General features: G+C 48.2%; 2 protein-coding genes across 5 annotated transcripts in view; one reads left to right on the forward strand and one right to left on the reverse strand.

Moving 5' to 3' along the window:
* Nucleotides 1–1033, forward strand: part of LOC141155025 (calpain-1 catalytic subunit-like) — a 50822-nt gene extending 49789 nt beyond the window's left edge. Inside the window, exons 19-20 of the mRNA XM_073641626.1 lie at nucleotides 104–162; nucleotides 892–1033. Of these exons, the coding sequence (XP_073497727.1) occupies nucleotides 104–162; nucleotides 892–918 (86 nt within the window). The 3' untranslated portion in view covers nucleotides 919–1033. The remainder of the gene's footprint in view (nucleotides 1–103; nucleotides 163–891) is intronic.
* A 564-nt stretch (nucleotides 1034–1597) lies between these two features.
* BICRA (BRD4 interacting chromatin remodeling complex associated protein) overlaps nucleotides 1598–19527 on the reverse strand; it is a 66704-nt gene continuing 48774 nt past the window's right edge. For all 4 annotated transcript variants that reach the window (XM_073641623.1, XM_073641621.1, XM_073641622.1 and 1 more), the window contains 6 exons: nucleotides 12561–12686; nucleotides 12092–12153; nucleotides 9494–9642; nucleotides 9288–9382; nucleotides 6867–6969; nucleotides 1598–4006 (listed from right to left, as the gene is read on the reverse strand). In XM_073641623.1, the coding sequence (XP_073497724.1) occupies nucleotides 2790–4006; nucleotides 6867–6969; nucleotides 9288–9382; nucleotides 9494–9642; nucleotides 12092–12153; nucleotides 12561–12686 (1752 nt within the window). In that variant the 3' untranslated portion in view covers nucleotides 1598–2789. The remainder of the gene's footprint in view (nucleotides 4007–6866; nucleotides 6970–9287; nucleotides 9383–9493; nucleotides 9643–12091; nucleotides 12154–12560; nucleotides 12687–19527) is intronic.

Genomic DNA, 19527 nt, shown 5'->3' on the forward strand with positions numbered 1-19527 from the left:
TTTCTATGGGGTCCGGGTTCAAGTTTGGTCGAACCCGACGAACTCCAACTTCCACAGGTCCGCTCATCCCTATAAATTATGTACGTAACACTCTCTATTCCAGATGCATGTCGGAAGTTGGATCAGAACAAAGATGGCGTTGTTACTCTTGTGGAACGGCAGGTAAGATTGAGAAGTAATTTCCCAGATTTTCCTCTCCCTGATGTATTATAACCTACTACTTCTGCCAACAATTTGGAACTGTGCGTATGATTGAGTATTTTGGGGAGTTTCTGGGCTAAGCAGGGGTGGAGCTTAATAGTTATGTTCCCGCCCATGAGGTGCTTGATATAGGTTGAATGGAGCTTCTGCCTCCAGAAGGTTGTCCTCTGCTTTATGCAAGTGATATGTCCGTGTATAATAAGTAAAACTGCTACTAATGACAGGACTCATCTCTCACGTTGGGTCTGTTTCTTAAAGGAATACTCTTCTGCGGTAATCCTATATCTAATCCCCTCCCCCTTGAATTGTCAGCTGACTACAGGCTGCCAATAACAGCAGCTAATACTCTGCTTGCAATTTCCTAATATTTACAGGAATATACAGGTAAGCCAAAAACTGTCTGACATACGAGTGGATGTAAGGTCATTTTTGGTGCATTCTCAGACATAATCGGCCGTGTTGGATTTATTTCGCCCAATAATGCAGCCATTGCATCAAAAAAAAAAAATCCAACATGGCCGAATTTTTTTTTTGGACATAATGACCATCGTTACGTTTGGAGGAAAACGGGAAAAACTTGGAAACCTAAAAACACCATCCCAACTGTGAAACACGGGAGTGGCAGAATCATGGTGTGGGGCTGTAGGCATCTCTATATGGCACTTACATATATGATCTTATTATTCACAGTGGTTGCAGATGACGAGGCTTCAGTGAGGTCACCTAACCACATCCACGCTCACGGAAACGAGTTTACACCGGCGACCGGGCCTTTTCGAATAAAGGACTTTGGACCTCAAAATGACATTACTTTTTTTTTTTTTTCTGACTTTCACAATATCACCTGTCAATAAAAAATAAAATAAAAAAAACGTTCTCACCGGTACCATTCTGTTACACAACAAAGCCTTCAAACAACTTTTGAAACTGTATTTTTAAAGGATTTTTTTTTCCAAAAAAAAAAAAAAAAAAATGATACAGGTTTCTTTTTTTTTTTTTAAAAAGAGGAGCAAATTTAATTTACACAGAAGTACTAAATGTACATCATTCTTTTAAAAAACTCATTCTACATTATAAATACAGTAGAAATTCTTTTATAGTACTATATTTAGACCGTAATGTTTGGTTGAGGGGTGGGGAGAGGGGAGGATGGGATCAGGAGGGTGGAAAAAAAAATGATGAAGGAAAAGGAAGGGGGTGGGGGAGATGGGCGGTAATGAGTTTGGAAACTTTCGCCAAAAAAAAAAAAAATACCAAACTGGTAATAGATTACTAGAATATATAGGGGTCAAGACTACATCTGTCTGGATGGGAGGGGGGGGCTCTTCCTTAACATTAACTCTCGATTACTCTCGCACATAAATCCTATGGACAAGCTGAACGACACTTCCGATCCTTTCATTGACATTTTATTTTCCGGCTATTGGTCCATCATTTATTTATTTATTATTTTTTTAAATTTTTGGTACAATTATTGTTGCCGATTCAGCTAAATAATGTATCACGGGGAGGAGGAATCTGCACAATTTTGGTCTAAATTTTGCACAGATTTTCAATAACACTGTATAAAGTGAACGCTGACAGTACGACACGTTATACATCGCCAGCACCCCTCATAGGCAGGTGTGAATTCATCTCAATGAGGCTCCCAGAGGCCCAATCCGCAACTCGGATTTCATTAAAATCACCATTTACGCCACCATCCTCCTTTACCAATTTTTTTTTTTTTTTTTTTTTTACGAAAGAGACTCTTTCATCCCGATCCAGAGCAGACGTGTAAGCCCGACTGAAAGGCGCGGATATCCAATTGAGTCATTGACCATCCCCCTCTCAAAATGTTGGTACTCCCCCAAGAAAAAAAAAACAACAAAAAAAAAGAAAAGTGAATATTCCATATTTTAGTTGTCCGTGTGCACTGTGCATTCATTTGCTATTTCCCCATAGGAAAATAATAATAAAAAAAAAAAAAAATACAAACACAGAACATAAAAAAAAATCCCCTGACTTGATGCTTGAATAACTTAAAGAAATATTACAATAATTTTAATACGCTTTTGTTTGTTTTTTTAAGCCAGTCCAGTCTCTTTAAGTCCTGTCGTCCTCGTTAAGGTCATAAGTTTTATTTAATTTTTTTTTCCATTTTTTTTTTTTCTTTTTTATTAACAGTTCAAGTTGAGATGAGAAAAAGAGATGGGAAGGAAGAAATAGGAAAAAAAAAAAAAAAAACAACAAAAAAATGAAAGTTTTGAAGGCAACAGATCACCGGTTTTTGTATGCGTCCTTTAAAGGTTTTTTCTTTTTTGCAGCGGCTCGGGGAGAAGAAAAAAAAAAAAGTTGTCTCGTTCCGAGACGTTACTACAATACAATGCTTTCTGATAGGGACGAGGCACAACCGCTCCACAGATCCATTCGCTGCCGCATGGTGCGGGCGAATAAAAAACAAAAAAAATAAAAGAATTGAGGCTTAATCCGAAAATGTGCGTCCTTTATGTACTGCAGCGTTTCTCGTCATGTCCATGTCATGAATATCTGTCTCCCCGGCCATTGAATTGATTTACTTCTGGCGGCTCGCTTTCTGTTTCCACCTGTTATCTGTTTAACGTCCTGGCACCCAGGCCGCCATTGTGGTTGGGTGTGAGGTACGAGTCTGTGCGGTGGACCGGTGATGAAAAGGGAGAGGAGGAAGAGGAGTGATGGTACGAGGACTGTGCCGAAGAGCGCAGAAGGGTGTTGGGGCCTCCACCGCTCTGGGGCTGCTGAAGATTGAGGATGCTGTCGATGGCGCTCTGAAGGTGCTCGTTCAGGGTGTCATCTTGGGGGCTGTCACTGGAAAAGCTGGCGTTATCCACATCAAAATGCTCCGACTTCAGCCTCTTGGCGGAGGGGAGCGGCATCTCCCAGCTCAGGTCGCTCTCGTTCTCCGTTGGCTCAGTCTTGATTACCCGTGTGAAGAAGCCAGGATCTTCTTCCTTGACATCTCTCCTCACGCTCATGGTCGTCTCCTCGTTCTTGATAGCCTTGCTATCCCCCCTGCTGAAGAAGACCATCTTGGAGCTGTCCTCTTTCTTCACCTTGTCGACCTCAGAGACCCCTTGTGTCTTGTGAGATGTAATTACGCTCCGCGAGCCGTCCTCCTGCTTAACAGTCGCGACAACCGGCAACTGCATCGGAGTTTCCACCTTTGACCGGCTGTCCGCCGGTTTGCTCATCACGAAGGCATCCACATTCTCTCGATATGTTTTGCGGAGAGGGAGCCGACAGTAAGTAGCCAGGGGTTTCTTTTCGGCAGGCGATGAGTGGTCCAGTGTACCGTTCATCTGCCCCGTGGGTGTGGTGGTGGAGGCTGGCGTAGGGTTGACTATCGTCTTGATAACAGTGCTGGCAGGAGTTGTTGGAGGAACCGGCGGCTGTGGAGGCGGGGGCGGGTTTTGGTGAATGGGATCCAAAGCTGTATTGTGGATAACTTTGCTTAACCCAGCCTCTTGCTTGATCTTCAGCTTCAGCCCGATGCGACTACGCGCCTCGTACGTCTTGATCGGAGGTTTGCTGCGGGAAGGGAGTGCGTCGTCATCTGCATCGAGTGAGGGGGAGGCTTTGGCCCAAGTCACGGAGGGTGATCCCCCACTACTGTGCTTGATCACCAATTTGGTAGGGTGTATCGGTGTGGAGGTCTGTACTGCAACCGGTTTCAAGATCTCAGGAGCTGGAGCAGGACAAGGGGAAGAAGACATGGAGGCCACAGGGGAGACTAGATTTTGAGGCCGTGTCGAGGAGGAGGAGGAGGAGGAGGAGGATACATATTCATCTGTAAAAGAGAGAACAGAAAAGAAATGTTGAAAAAAACAAAACACCATGCAATTGAAAAGAAAAAATACATGATGCCGTTTTGTGTTTTTTTCTAATCTTGTACAACAACTTTAAACAGGTGGTAAATCTTTAACCCCTTCACGAAATACATTTATGTTATATGTTGTGTCCCTGCCATTGATGCAGGCTCCGATGCTGAGCCTGCATCTTTCCCCGCACACGACAGCTGATTTAATCAGCCATCGTGTGCTTTTAACAGCTGTGTGTGAAGTTATCGCGGGATTTAACACAGCTGTGCTACATGCATATATAGACATACACAGCTCTGCTACATGCATATATAGACATACACAGCTCTGCTACATGCATATATAGACATACACAGCTCTGCTACATGCATATATAGACATACACAGCTCTGCTACATGCATATATAGACATACACAGCTCTGCTACATGCATATATAGACATACACAGCTCAGCTACATGCATATATAGACATACACAGCTCTGCTACATGCACACTACATGCATATATAGACATACACAGCTCGCTACATGCATAGACATACACAGCTCTGCTACATGCATATATAGACATACACAGCTCGCTACATGCACACTACATGCATATATAGGCATACATAGCTCTGCTACATGCATATATAGACATACACAGCTCGCTACATGCACACTACATGCATATATAGACATACACAGCTCTGCTACATGCACACTACATGCATATATAGACATACACAGCTCGCTACATGCATAGACATACACAGCTCTGCTACATGCATATATAGACATACACAGCTCGCTACATGCACACTACATGCATATATAGACATACACAGCTCTGCTACATGCATATATAGACATACACAGCTCTGCTACATGCATATATAGACATACACAGCTCGCTACATGCACACTACATGCATATATAGACATACACAGCTCTGCTACATGCATATATAGACATACACAGCTCAGCTACATGCACACTACATGCATATATAGACATACACAGCTCGCTATATGCACACTACATGCATATATAGACATACATGGCTTTACTACAGGCACATATAGACATACACAGCTCTGCTACATGCATATATAGACATACACAGCTCGCTACATGCACACTACATGCATATATAGACATACATAGCTTTACTACAGGCATATATAGACATACATAGCTCGCTACATGCATATATAGACATACACAGCTCGCTACATGCACACTACATGCATATATAGACATACACAGCTCTGCTACATGCATATATAGACATACACAGCTCAGCTACATGCACACTACATGCATATATAGACATACACAGCTCGCTATATGCACACTACATGCATATATAGACATACACAGCTTTACTACATGCATATATATAGACATACACAGCTGTGCTACATGCACACTACATGCATATATAGACATACATAGCTTTACTACAGGCATATATAGACATACACAGCTCTGCTACATGCATATATAGACATACACAGCTCGCTACATGCACACTACATGCATATATAGACATACATAGCTTTACTACAGGCATATATAGACATACATAGCTCGCTACATGCATATATAGACATACACACTACATGCGTATATAGACATACATAGCTTTACTACAGGCATATATAGACAGACACAGCTCTGCTACATGCAAACTACATGCATATATGGGCACACACACTACACACAAATATAAACATACACAGCTCTACTAAATGCATACTGCATGCATATATAGCCATACACAGCTCTACTAAATGCATACTGCATGCATATGTAGCCATACACAGCTCTACTAAATGCATACTGCATGCATATGTAGCCATACACAGCTCTACTACATGCATATATAGACATACACAGCTCAGCTACATGCATATATAGACATACATAGCTTTACTACATGCATATACAGACATACACAGCTGTGCTACATGCACACTACATGCATATATAGGCATGACAGTCGGGGGTCTGCAGAAGACCCACCTCTGCCTGTCACTACGATAGTCATGTGAATGCCGGCTTGTGGCCGGCATTCATAGGAGATCGTGATTTTTTGCGATACATAGCAAAAAAATAAGCCATCACCCAGCCCCAGATCCCGAATAAGGGAGACGCTATGGTCTTGGAAAATGGTGACAAAAGCAAACTTTTTTGCATACAAATTTCGGAATATTTTCACCGCTTAAATAAAAAAATAAACTATACAAGTTTGGTATCTATGTACTCGTACTGACCTGGGATATCATATTGCCAGGTCAGTTTTACCATATAGTTAACATGGTAAATAAAAAAAACAACAAAAACAATTGTGGAATTGCACTTTTTTTTTGCAAAAATGGCCATGGTGTGAAGGGGTTCAAGGGGTTGTCTAACGATAACTTACTGATCGTTGGGGTTCCGACCTCTAAGACCCGCACTGATAAAAATATTCCCTATCACCAACAAACCACTTTTATCGCAGGCATGTTGGATCTATGGTAATCCATTCATTCTCTTTGGGGCTGCCAGAAAAAGCTGAGACCAGCGCTCAGCAGCCCCATAGGGAATGAATGGAGGGACGGTTGACTGTGAGCACTGCTGATCCATTCTAATCGAGATAAAAATGCCCCGATTTGCCGAACAGCACACATTCCAGCGGTCGGACACTCACCGATAGACATGTTATTACCTATCCTGATGGGTGATAACTTGTTTTCACTGGACAACCCCTGTAATGCATTGTATGCTGCCGCCTAGTGGTAAGAGTGCATATGAAAACAACAATTCATTCGATTACAGTAGCCCCTGTACAGCAACTACCTGGTTGTTCCTTTGCAAATTGCCGGTCCGTAGACAAGGCCACTTTCTCCTCCTGGATAAACATTCTGTCAATCATTACCATTTCTGCGGAAGGACTCACTCTCTGCAGAAGGAAGAATGCAAATGTCAGATCAAACTACGAGGAACATTTCATATATTACGTTGATACTTTGATATTTAACCATCCCCACCATGTCAGCAGACCAGACTAATGAGGCCTAGCATCTGATCAGCTGTTGCATTTAAGGGGTTTGTGGGATAAATGTTCCAATCCGCAAATAACATTTATACATCTATAAATACGCAGCTTATTTTCTGGAACAGCTGTGCAAATAAATCAATATACATAGAGTACCGGATTTTGTGTATGTCTATAAATGCATGCAGCAGAGCGGCGCGTGTCTATAAATGCATGCAGCAGAGCGGCGCGTGTCTATAAATGCATGCAGCAGAGCGGCGCGTGTCTATAAATGCATGCAGCAGAGCGGCGCGTGTCTATAAATGCATGCAGCAGAGCGGCGCGTGTCTATAAATGCATGCAGCAGAGCGGCGCGTGTCTATAAATGCATGCAGCAGAGCGGCGCGTGTCTATAAATGCATGCAGCAGAGCGGCGCGTGTCTATAAATGCATGCAGCAGAGCGGCGCGTGTCTATAAATGCATGCAGCAGAGCGGCGCGTGTCTATAAATGCATGCAGCAGAGCGGCGCGTGTCTATAAATGCATGCAGCAGAGCCGCGCGTGTCTATAAATGCATGCAGCAGAGCCGCGCGTGTCTATAAATGCATGCAGCAGAGCCGCGCGTGTCTATAAATGCATGCAGCAGAGCCGCGCGTGTCTATAAATGCATGCAGCAGAGCGGCGCGTGTCTATAAATGCATGCAGCAGAGCGGCGCGTGTCTATAAATGCATGCAGCAGAGCGGCGCGTGTCTATAAATGCATGCAGCAGAGCGGCGCGTGTCTATAAATGCATGCAGCAGAGCGGCGCGTGTCTATAAATGCATGCAGCAGAGCGGCGCGTGTCTATAAATGCATGCAGCAGAGCGTCGCGTGTCTATAAATGCATGCAGCAGAGCGGCGCGTGTCTATAAATGCATGCAGCAGAGCGGCGCGTGTCTATAAATGCATGCAGCAGAGCGGCGCGTGTCTATAAATGCATGCAGCAGAGCGGCGCGTGTCTATAAATGCATGCAGCAGAGCCGCGCGTGTCTATAAATGCATGCAGCAGAGCCGCGCGTGTCTATAAATGCATGCAGCAGAGCCGCGCGTGTCTATAAATGCATGCAGCAGAGCCGCGCGTGTCTATAAATGCATGCAGCAGAGCCGCGCGCGTCTATAACTGCATGCAGCAGAGCCGCGCGTGTCTATAACTGCATGCAGCAGAGCCGCGCGTGTCTATAAATGCATGCAGCAGAGCCGCGCGTGTCTATAAATGCATGCAGCAGAGCCGCGCGTGTCTATAAATGCATGCAGCAGAGCCGCGCGTGTCTATAAATGCATGCAGCAAAGCCGCGCGTGTCTATAAAAGCATGCAGCAGAGCCACGCGTGTCTATAAATGCATGCAGCAGAGCCGCGCGTCTATAAATGCATGCAGCAGAGCCGCGCGTGTCTATAAATGCATGCAGCAGAGCTGTGTATGTCTATAAATGCATGCAGCAGAGCTGTGCATGTCTATAAATGCATGCAGCAGAGCCGTGCATGTCTATAAATGCATGCAGCAGAGCTGTGTATGTCTATAAATGCATGCAGCAGAGCTGTGTATGTCTATAAATGCATGCAGCAGAGCCGTGCATGTCTATAAATGCATGCAGCATAGCCGTGCATGTCTATAAATGCATGCAGCAGAGCTGTGTATGTCTATAAATGCATGTAGAAGAGCTGTGTATGTCTATAAATGCATGCAGCAGAGCTGTGCATGTCTATAAATGCATGCAGCAGAGCCGTGCATGTCTATAAATGCATGCAGCAGAGCTGTGTATGTCTATAAATGCATGCAGCAGAGCTGTGTATGTCTATAAATGCATGCAGCAGAGCCGTGCATGTCTATAAATGCATGCAGCATAGCCGTGCATGTCTATAAATGCATGCAGCAGAGCTGTGTATGTCTATAAATGCATGCAGCAGAGCTGTGCATGTCTATAAATGCATGCAGCAGAGCCGTGCATGTCTATAAATGCATGCAGCAGGGCTGTGTATGTCTATAAATGCATGTAGTGTGCATGTAGCAAAGCTGTGTACGTCTATAAATGCATATAGAAAAATACGGTGTATCCCATGGGGTGAGCTATGTGCCAGATATGGTAACTCCAGGAGGCGATCGGCTGATCAGACAACAGCTTGGAATATAATTTCCAGAAATGAACAGTAAGAGAAATGCCGATCAACAATTAGTAATGGATTTGCGGGAGGAGGAAGTTGCACCTTGGACTCTTCCAAAAGGAGCAAGCGATACTTGTTCAGCATGGCCTGTGTGCGCTTCAGGAGCTGAGTCGACACCGTCTCAAACTCATCGTCCACTGTGGAAGAAGAAGACGATGACATGGCGTACATCAGTAGTGGTAAGAGAGATACCAGATGTGTCCTCTGGTAAAAAGGGGTCATCGACACAGCGTGGATCAGATGCTCACCCGTCCTTAGATCGTGCTCGGTGGGCAGCAGACCCTGGTACACGTGGTACGGGAGGAGTCGGTGCAGGGCGTCTTCAAAGGAGTGAAATGAGGACTTGTAATCCGGGTGTAGGACGGAGCCCTGGTGCTTGTGTAACTGCTCCAGGAAGCTGGTGAAAAAGGAGATCATTAACGAGCAGCTCGGCCACGATATGTCCATTCATTCTCTATGGGGCTTCCAATCGCTGCGTTCAGCTTTTTCTGGCAGCCCCAAACAGAATAAATGGAGTCGTGGTCTGTCGTCTGACTGTAAAGGGGAGAAACGTTATAAAAAAAAATATCTTGCAATGTTCACAATGGCCACTAGGTCTAATACTGGACTCAAACTTCCTGGACATAGACAGCAATAGACTGAACAGGAAGTATGAGTCTATATATACACATATATATACACACACGCGCGCACACACAGTAGTGTACAAAATAATAGCAGTGAGTTCAAAAGCATGAGTTAAGCACAAAATCTTGATACTAGTGTTTATTCCCATGCATTGGGAACATTGCACACTGTTTTCTAATTTAAAACATGAAGAGAATTGTATATAATTTTTAACTACTTTACAGAAATTAACAAAAAAATGAACATTGGGCTGTTCTATAAAATAGCAGTGTCTGCATTTGTCTTTACAAACTCACAATATGTCTCTTTTTTTGAGGACTTATCATTCCTGTGAATCACTAACCTAATATTTAGTGGTACACCCACAGTTTTTTTAGAACTGCTTCACATCTATGTTGCATAGAGTCAACCAACTTCTGGCTCCTGTCAACTGAGGATGCTTTGACTACATCCCACAATTTTTTGGCATTTGTTGGCTTTGCCTCAGAAACTGCATTTTTGATGTCACCCCACATGTGTTCTATCGGATTAAGGTCCGGGGATTGGGCTGGTCGCTCCATAACCTCAATTTTGTTGGACTGGAACCAAGATTTTGCTCGTTTACTGGTGTGTTTAGGGTCGTTGTCTTGTTGAAACACCCATTTCAAGGGCATATCCTCTTCAGCGTAAGGCAACATGACCTCTTCAAGGATTTTAATATACGCAAACTGGTCCATGATCTCTGGTATGTGTTAAATAGGTCCGGCACCATAGTAAGAGAAACATGCCCATATCATGATGCTTCACCACCATTTGTCACGGGTGTGTCAGATGTGAGACAGTTGCCCTGCAGTTGGTTGCAGAAGATCTCTTCGTTTGGCATTACAGACACCTTCTTAGCCGTTTCACTCTAGCACCCAGTGGCTACCTCCTTCCTGCTAATTGACATCCTGGCCTGGGTGTTTAAATAGTTTCACTTTGCAGCAGGAGGGTGCCGGTGATACATCTTTCCTTGTGTAAGCTTGGAGAGCTCAGAATGCTATCTTCCTCTGTGGTGCTTGGAGTTCTCTCTCTGAAGTCGGCTAAAGCTAAGCTACTTTCTCCTGTGTTTGTCTCCCTTGCTCTCTTTAGTCGTTCGTGAGGATCGACTAGTGTTCATCCCCCTTCCCTATCCAGGGCCAAGTGCTATGGAAATACAGGGTTTAGGTTTGCGTGCAGCGATTGGTGAGGAACCAATATAGGGGGACGTTAGTAGAGACAGGGTGATATCAGATCAGCCTAGGATGTCTCCACTTCTCCCTTTCCCTAGAGTCTGGGCTCCCTTTCCCCCTTCCCTTTGTGTTGCACTTAGTCTTTCCCACACCTTGCGTGACACCATGCTTCACTGTCTTCAGAGTGTACTGTGGCTTGAATGCAGAGTTTGGGAGTCGTCTGATGAACTGTCTGCGGCCCTTGGACCCAAAAAGAACAATTTTACCTTCATCAGTCCACAAAATGTTTCTGCATTTCTCTTTAGGCGGCCAGTTAATGTCTTCTTTGGCAAATTGTATCTGCTTCAGTACATGTCTTTTTATTAACAGTGGGACTTTGCAGGGACTTCTTGCTAAGAGATTAGCTTCACACAAGCGTCTTCTAACTGTCACAGTCCTCACAGGTAACTTGAGACTGTCTTTGATCATCCTGGTGCTGATCATTGGCTGAGCCTTTTCCATTCTGGCTCTTCTATGATCCATTCGAATGGTAGTCTTCCGTTTTCTTCCACGTCTCTGGTTTTTCTTTCCATTTTAAAGCATTGGAGATAATTTTAGCTGAATAGTTGATCATTGTTCTTTATACGTTTTACCTTCTCCAATCAACTTTTTAATCAAAGTACGCTGTTCTACTGAACAATGTCTCGAACGACCCATATTTCTCAGGCTTTCAAGGAGAAATGCATGTACAACATGTGCTGGCTTCACCCTGAAATAAGGGCCACCTGTTTCTTCACAGAATGATTGTCCTCACTGATTGACCTCCACACTGCTATTATATTGAACACACCTCCTTACAATTAATTATTCAAATACACAAATGCAAAAACCTGCAGATCATGAATGCGGAGTCTGGTGGTTTCCTTAGAATCTACTGCACCAACTGGTAAATGGTTTAACATTTGGTAAAATAATTTATACTAAAAACAGTGATTAATCTGGTTAGTCATATTGAAATGATATTATTTTGACTACTGTATATACACTCACCAGGCTTCTTTGCTTGGCTGTAGTGTTTGAAGTTTCTTCAGGGCTCCAAATTTATTCTCAAACTAAAAATGGAAAGGGTATTTCAATAAAAGGATTTAAAAAAAAAAACAACTAATAATCTGCCATATACGATTACTGATGGTGCGTTTATTAACATGCGTGCTTGAATAGGAAAAAGACATATAGGTTGAAAACATAACATGCAGGTTATGTGCAGCCACCACTAGAGGGAGCCGAAGAGTAAGCAGCATACAGCCGTCCACTGAATTCAATGAGAAGACTGTGTGCAGTATGCGCCCTCTAGTGGACGCCGCAGGAAAGCACAAGCTTCTATTATACGTTATGCCTAGTAGGGGATTTGGAGCTCTGGGACAGAAATAAACAGGTTCAATCACCATTATGTAATGGTCAGCACTGAATCCTGATCTATTAGAAGCTGGAGATTCCCTTTAAGCACAGGGGTGTTTACCTGAGGCTGAGTCTGGAGCTGGGCAGTGGGTGCTATTTGCTGGATCCCCTTTCCAACCACTTGGATCTGCAGGGGGCCTTTGCCCAGACTGATACTTGGCACAGAGCTGATGACACCAGCTTTACCCTTGAGGGAAAAAAAGAAAAGAGAAAACGGTTACAGAAATTCTGAGAAGTCTCCCAAATAGATGAAGCAGAGCTCAGATGTGCAGACGTCCACCGACCTCCAGCACGAAGGTGAAATCTGCCATATGGTGTGATTTCAATGCACTGTATACGGACGCTGCGGATACACGTCTCCACATTGTATCCGGACGCTGCGGACACACGTCTCCACATTGTATCCGGACGCTGCGGACACACGTCTCCACACTGGACACGGAGGCTGCGGACACACGTCTCCACACTGTACACGGAGGCTGTGGACACACGTCTCCACACTGCATACAGACGCTGCGGACACACGTCTCCACACTGTACACAGACGCTGCGGACACACGTCTCCACACTGCACACAGACGCTGCGGACACACGTCTCCACACTGTATACGGACGCTGCGGACACACGTCTCCACACTGCACACAGACGCTGCGGACACACGTCTCCACACTGGACACGGAGGCTGCGGACACACGTCTCCACACTGTATACGGACGCTGCGGACACACGTCTCCACACTGTACACGGAGGCTGCGGACACACGTCTCCACACTGTACACGGAGGCTGCGGACACACGTCTCCACACTGTATACGGACGCTGCGGACACACGTCTCCACACTGCACACAGACGCTGCGGACACACGTCTCCACACTGGACACGGAGGCTGCGGACACACGTCTCCACACTGTATACGGACGCTGCGGACACACGTCTCCACACTGTATACGGACGCTGCGGACACACGTCTCCACACTGCACACAGACGCTGCGGACACACGTCTCCACACTGGACACGGAGGCTGCGGACACACGTCTCCACGCTGTATACGGACGCTGCGGACACACGTCTCCACACTGTATACGGACGCTGCGGATACACGTCTCCACACTGTATACCGACGCTGCGGACACACGTCTCCACACTGTATACGGACGCTGCGGACACACGTCTCCACACTGTATACGGACGCTGCGGACACACGTCTCCACACTGTATACCGACGCTGCGGATACACGTCTCCACATTGTATCCGGACGCTGCGGACACACGTCTCCACACTGTATACGGACGCTGCGGATACACGTCTCCACACTGTATCCCGACGCTGCGGACACACGTCTCCACACTGTATACGGACGCTGCGGATACACGTCTCCACACTGTATCCCGACGCTGCGGATACACGTCTCCACACTGTATACCGACGCTGCGGACACACGTCTCCACACTGTATACGGACGCTGCGGATACACGTCTCCACACTGTATACCGACGCTGCGGACACACGTCTCCACACTGTATACGGACGCTGCGGATACACGTCTCCACACTGTATACCGACGCTGCGGATACACGTCTCCACACTGTATCCCGACGCTGCGGACACACGTCTCCACACTGTATACCGACGCTGCGGACACACGTCTCCACACTGTATACGGACGCTGCGGACACACGTCTCCACACTGTATACGGACGCTGCGGACACACGTCTCCACACTGTATACGGACGCTGCGGACACACGTCTCCACACTGTATACGGACGCTGCGGACACACGTCTCCACACTGTATACGGACGCTGCGGATACACGTCTCCACACTGTATCCCGACGCTGCGGACACACGTCTCCACACTGTATACGGACGCTGCGGACACACGTCTCCACGCTGTATCCCGACGCTGCGGACACACGTCTCCACACTGTATCCCGACGCTGCGGATACACGTCTCCACACTGTATCCCGACGCTGCGGACACACGTCTCCACACTGTATCCCGACGCTGCGGACACACGTCTCCACACTGTATCCCGACGCTGCGGACACACGTCTCCACACTGTATCCCGACGCTGCGGACACACGTCTCCACACCGTATACGGACGCCGCGGACACACGTCTCCACACTGTATCCCGACGCTGCGGACACACGTCTCCACACTGTATACGGACGCTGCGGACACACGTCTCCACACTGTATCCCGACGCTGCGGACACACGTCTCCACACTGTATCCCGACGCTGCGGACACACGTCTCCACGCTGTATCCCGACGCTGCGGACACACGTCTCCACACTGTATACGGACGCTGCGGATACACGTCTCCACGCTGTATACCGACGCTGCGGACACACGTCTCCACATTGTATCCGGACGCTGCGGACACACGTCTCCACGCTGTATACCGACGCTGCGGATACACGTCTCCACACTGTATACCGACGCTGCGGACACACGTCTCCACACTGTATACCGACGCTGCAGACACACGTCTCCACACTGTATACGGACGCTGCGGATACACGTCTCCACACTGTATACCGACGCTGCGGACACACGTCTCCACACTGTATACGGACGCTGCGGATACACGTCTCCACACTGTATACGGACGCTGCGGACACACGTCTCCACACTGTATACGGACGCTGCGGATACACGTCTCCACACTGTATACCGACGCTGCGGACACACGTCTCCACACTGTATACGGACGCTGCGGACACACGTCTCCACACTGTATACGGACGCTGCGGACACACGTCTCCACACTGTATACGGACGCTGCGGATACACGTCTCCACACTGTATCCCGACGCTGCGGACACACGTCTCCACACTGTATACGGACGCTGCGGATACACGTCTCCACGCTGTATCCCGACGCTGCGGACACACGTCTCCACACTGTATCCCGACGCTGCGGATACACGTCTCCACATTGTATCCGGACGCTGCGGACACACGTCTCCACGCTGTGTACGGACGCTGCGGATACACGTCTCCACACTGTATACCGACGCTGCGGACACACGTCTCCACACTGTATACGGACGCTGCGGATACACGTCTCCACACTGTATCCCGACGCTGCGGACACACGTCTCCACACTGTATACCGACGCTGCGGACACACGTCTCCACACTGTATACGGACGCTGCGGACACACGTCTCCACACTGTATACGGACGCTGCGGACACACGTCTCCACACTGTATACGGACGCTGCGGACACACGTCTCCACACTGTATACGGACGCTGCGGACACACGTCTCCACGCTGTATCCCGACGCTGCGGACACACGTCTCCACACTGTATACGGACGCTGCGGATACACATCTCCACGCTGTATACCGACGCTGCGGATACACGTCTCCACATTGTATCCGGACGCTGTGGACACACGTCTCCACGCTGTGTACGGACGCTGCGGATACACGTCTCCACACTGTATCCCGACGCTGCGGACACACGTCTCCACACTGTATACGGACGCTGCGGACACACGTCTCCACGCTGTATACCGACGCTGCGGATACACGTCTCCACACTGTATACCGACGCTGCGGACACACGTCTCCACACTGTATACCGACGCTGCGGACACACGTCTCCACACTGTATACGGACGCTGCGGATACACGTCTCCACACTGTATACCGACGCTGCGGACACACGTCTCCACACTGTATACGGACGCTGCGGACACACGTCTCCACACTGTATACCGACGCTGCGGATACACGTCTCCACACTGTATCCCGACGCTGCGGACACACGTCTCCACACTGTATCCCGACGCTGCAGACACACGTCTCCACACTGTATACGGACGCTGCGGATACACGTCTCCACACTGTATACGGACGCTGCGGATACACGTCTCCACACTGTATCCCGACGCTGCGGACACACGTCTCCACACTGTATACCGACGCTGCGGACACACGTCTCCACGCTGTGTACGGACGCTGCGGATACACGTCTCCACATTGTATCCGGACGCTGCGGACACACGTCTCCACGCTGTGTACGGACGCTGCGGATACACGTCTCCACACTGTATACCGACGCTGCGGACACACGTCTCCACACTGTATACGGACGCTGCGGATACACGTCTCCACACTGTATACCGACACTGCGGATACACGTCTCCACACTGTATACCGACGCTGCGGACACACGTCTCCACACTGTATCCCGACGCTGCGGACACACGTCTCCACGCTGTATACGGACGCTGCGGACACACGTCTCCACACTGTATACCGACGCTGCAGACACACGTCTCCACACTGTATACGGACGCTGCGGACACACGTCTCCACACTGTATACCGACGCTGCAGACACACGTCTCCACACTGTATACGGACGCTGCGGATACACGTCTCCACACTGTATACGGACGCTGCGGACACACGTCTCCACACTGTATCCCGACGCTGCGGACACACGTCTCCACACTGTATCCCGACGCTGCGGACACACGTCTCCACACTGTATACCGACGCTGCGGACACACGTCTCCACACTGTATCCCGACGCTGCGGACACACGTCTCCACACTGTATACCGACGCTGCAGACACACGTCTCCACACTGTATACGGACGCTGCGGATACACGTCTCCACACTGTATACGGACGCTGCGGATACACGTCTCCACACTGTATACGGACGCTGCGGATACACGTCTCCACACTGTATCCCGACGCTGCGGACACACGTCTCCACACTGTATACGGACGCTGCGGACACACGTCTCCACGCTGTATCCCGACGCTGCGGATACACGTCTCCACGCTGTATACGGACGCTGCGGACACACGTCTCCACACTGTATCCCGACGCTGCGGATACACGTCTCCACACTGTATCCCGACGCTGCGGACACACGTCTCCACACTGTATCCCGACGCTGCGGACACACGTCTCCACGCTGTGTACGGACGCTGCGGATACACGTCTCCACGCTGTATACCAACGCTGCGGATACACGTCTCCACACTGTATACCGACGCTGCGGACACACGTCTCCACACTGTATCCCGACGCTGCGGATACACGTCTCCACACTGTATCCCGACGCTGCGGACACACGTCTCCACACTGTATCCCGACGCTGCGGACACACGTCTCCACGCTGTATACCGACGCTGCGGACACACGTCTCCACATTGTATCCGGACGCTGCGGACACACGTCTCCACACTGTATACGGACGCTGCGGATACACGTCTCCACACTGTATACCGACGCTGCGGACACACGTCTCCACACTGTATACAGACGCTGCGGATACACGTCTCCACACTGTATACGGACGCTGCGGACACACGTCTCCACACTGTATACCGACGCTGCGGACACACGTCTCCACACTGTATACCGACGCTGCGGACACACGTCTCCACACTGTATACCGACGCTGCGGACACACGTCTCCACACTGTATACCGACGCTGCGGATACACGTCTCCACACTGTATACGGACGCTGCGGACACACGTCTCCACACTGTATCCCGACGCTGCGGACACACGTCTCCACGCTGTATACCGACGCTGCGGACACACGTCTCCACACTGTATACGGACGCTGCGGACACACGTCTCCACACTGTATACGGACGCTGCGGATACACGTCTCCACACTGTATACGGACGCTGCGGACACACGTCTCCACACTGTATACCGACGCTGCGGATACACGTCTCCACGCTGTATACGGACGCTGCGGATACAAGTCTCCACGCTGTATACCGACGCTGCGGATACACGTCTCCACACTGTATACCGACGCTGCGGATACACGTCTCCACACTGTATACAGACGCTGCGGATACACGTCTCCACACTGTATACAGACGCTGCGGATACACGTCTCCACACTGTATACCGACGCTGCGGACACACGTCTCCACACTGTATACAGACGCTGCGGACACACGTCTCCACACTGTATACCGACGATGCGGACACACGTCTCCACACTGTATACAGACGCTGCGGATACATGTGCTACACTGTATACGGAGGGTGCAGATACATGTGCTACACTGTATACGGAGGGTGCAGATACATGTGCTACACTGTATACAGAGGGTGCAGATACATGTGCTACACTGTATACGGAGGGTGCAGATACATGTCTACACTGTATACGGAGGGTGCAGATACATGTCTACACTGTATACGGAGGGTGCAGATACATGTCTACACTGTATACGGAGGGTGCAGATATATGTCTACACTGTATACGGAGGGTGCAGATACATGTCTACACTGTATACGGAGGGTGCAGATACATGTCTACACTGTATACGGAGGGTGCAGATACATGTCTACACTGTATACGGAGGGTGCAGATACATGTCTACACTGTATACGGAGGGTGCAGATACATGTCTACACTGTATACGGAGGGTGCAGATACATGTCTACACTGTATACGGAGGGTGCAGATACATGTCTACACTGTATACGGAGGGTGCAGATACATGTCTACACTGTATACGGAGGGTGCAGATACATGTCTACACTGTATACGGAGGGTGCAGATACATGTCTACACTGTATACGGAGGGTGCAGATACATGTCTACACTGTATACGGAGGGTGCAGATACATGTCTACACTGTATACGGAGGGTGCAGATACATGTCTACACTGTATACGGAGGGTGCATATGAATGGTGAGGATACACGTACTGCACTGTATACGGACGCTTTATAGAATATGGATATGTTCTATTATACTGAATACAGAGGTAACCTAAGATGGAAACAAAATCAGCATATACCCTGTGGGAAGTAAGTAAAAATCAACAATGCAGATAAATAACCACGGTACTTAGTAAACACGGTTTTTGATTAAAAAGTAAATTTAAAAAAGTAAAAGCCATCAAACCACGACATGGTGCACCCCAATCAGGGTGGCCCCTGTACAAAGGTGTACAAAGCTATAAGGTGGAGGTATAGACCGGATGTTATACACTGGGGTCAATGCTATA

Source organism: Phyllobates terribilis, unplaced genomic scaffold (assembly GCF_046119375.1).
Source record: "Phyllobates terribilis strain yellow unplaced genomic scaffold, ASM4611937v1 Scaffold_7__3_contigs__length_470593459, whole genome shotgun sequence".
Classification (NCBI taxonomy): domain Eukaryota; kingdom Metazoa; phylum Chordata; class Amphibia; order Anura; family Dendrobatidae; genus Phyllobates; species Phyllobates terribilis.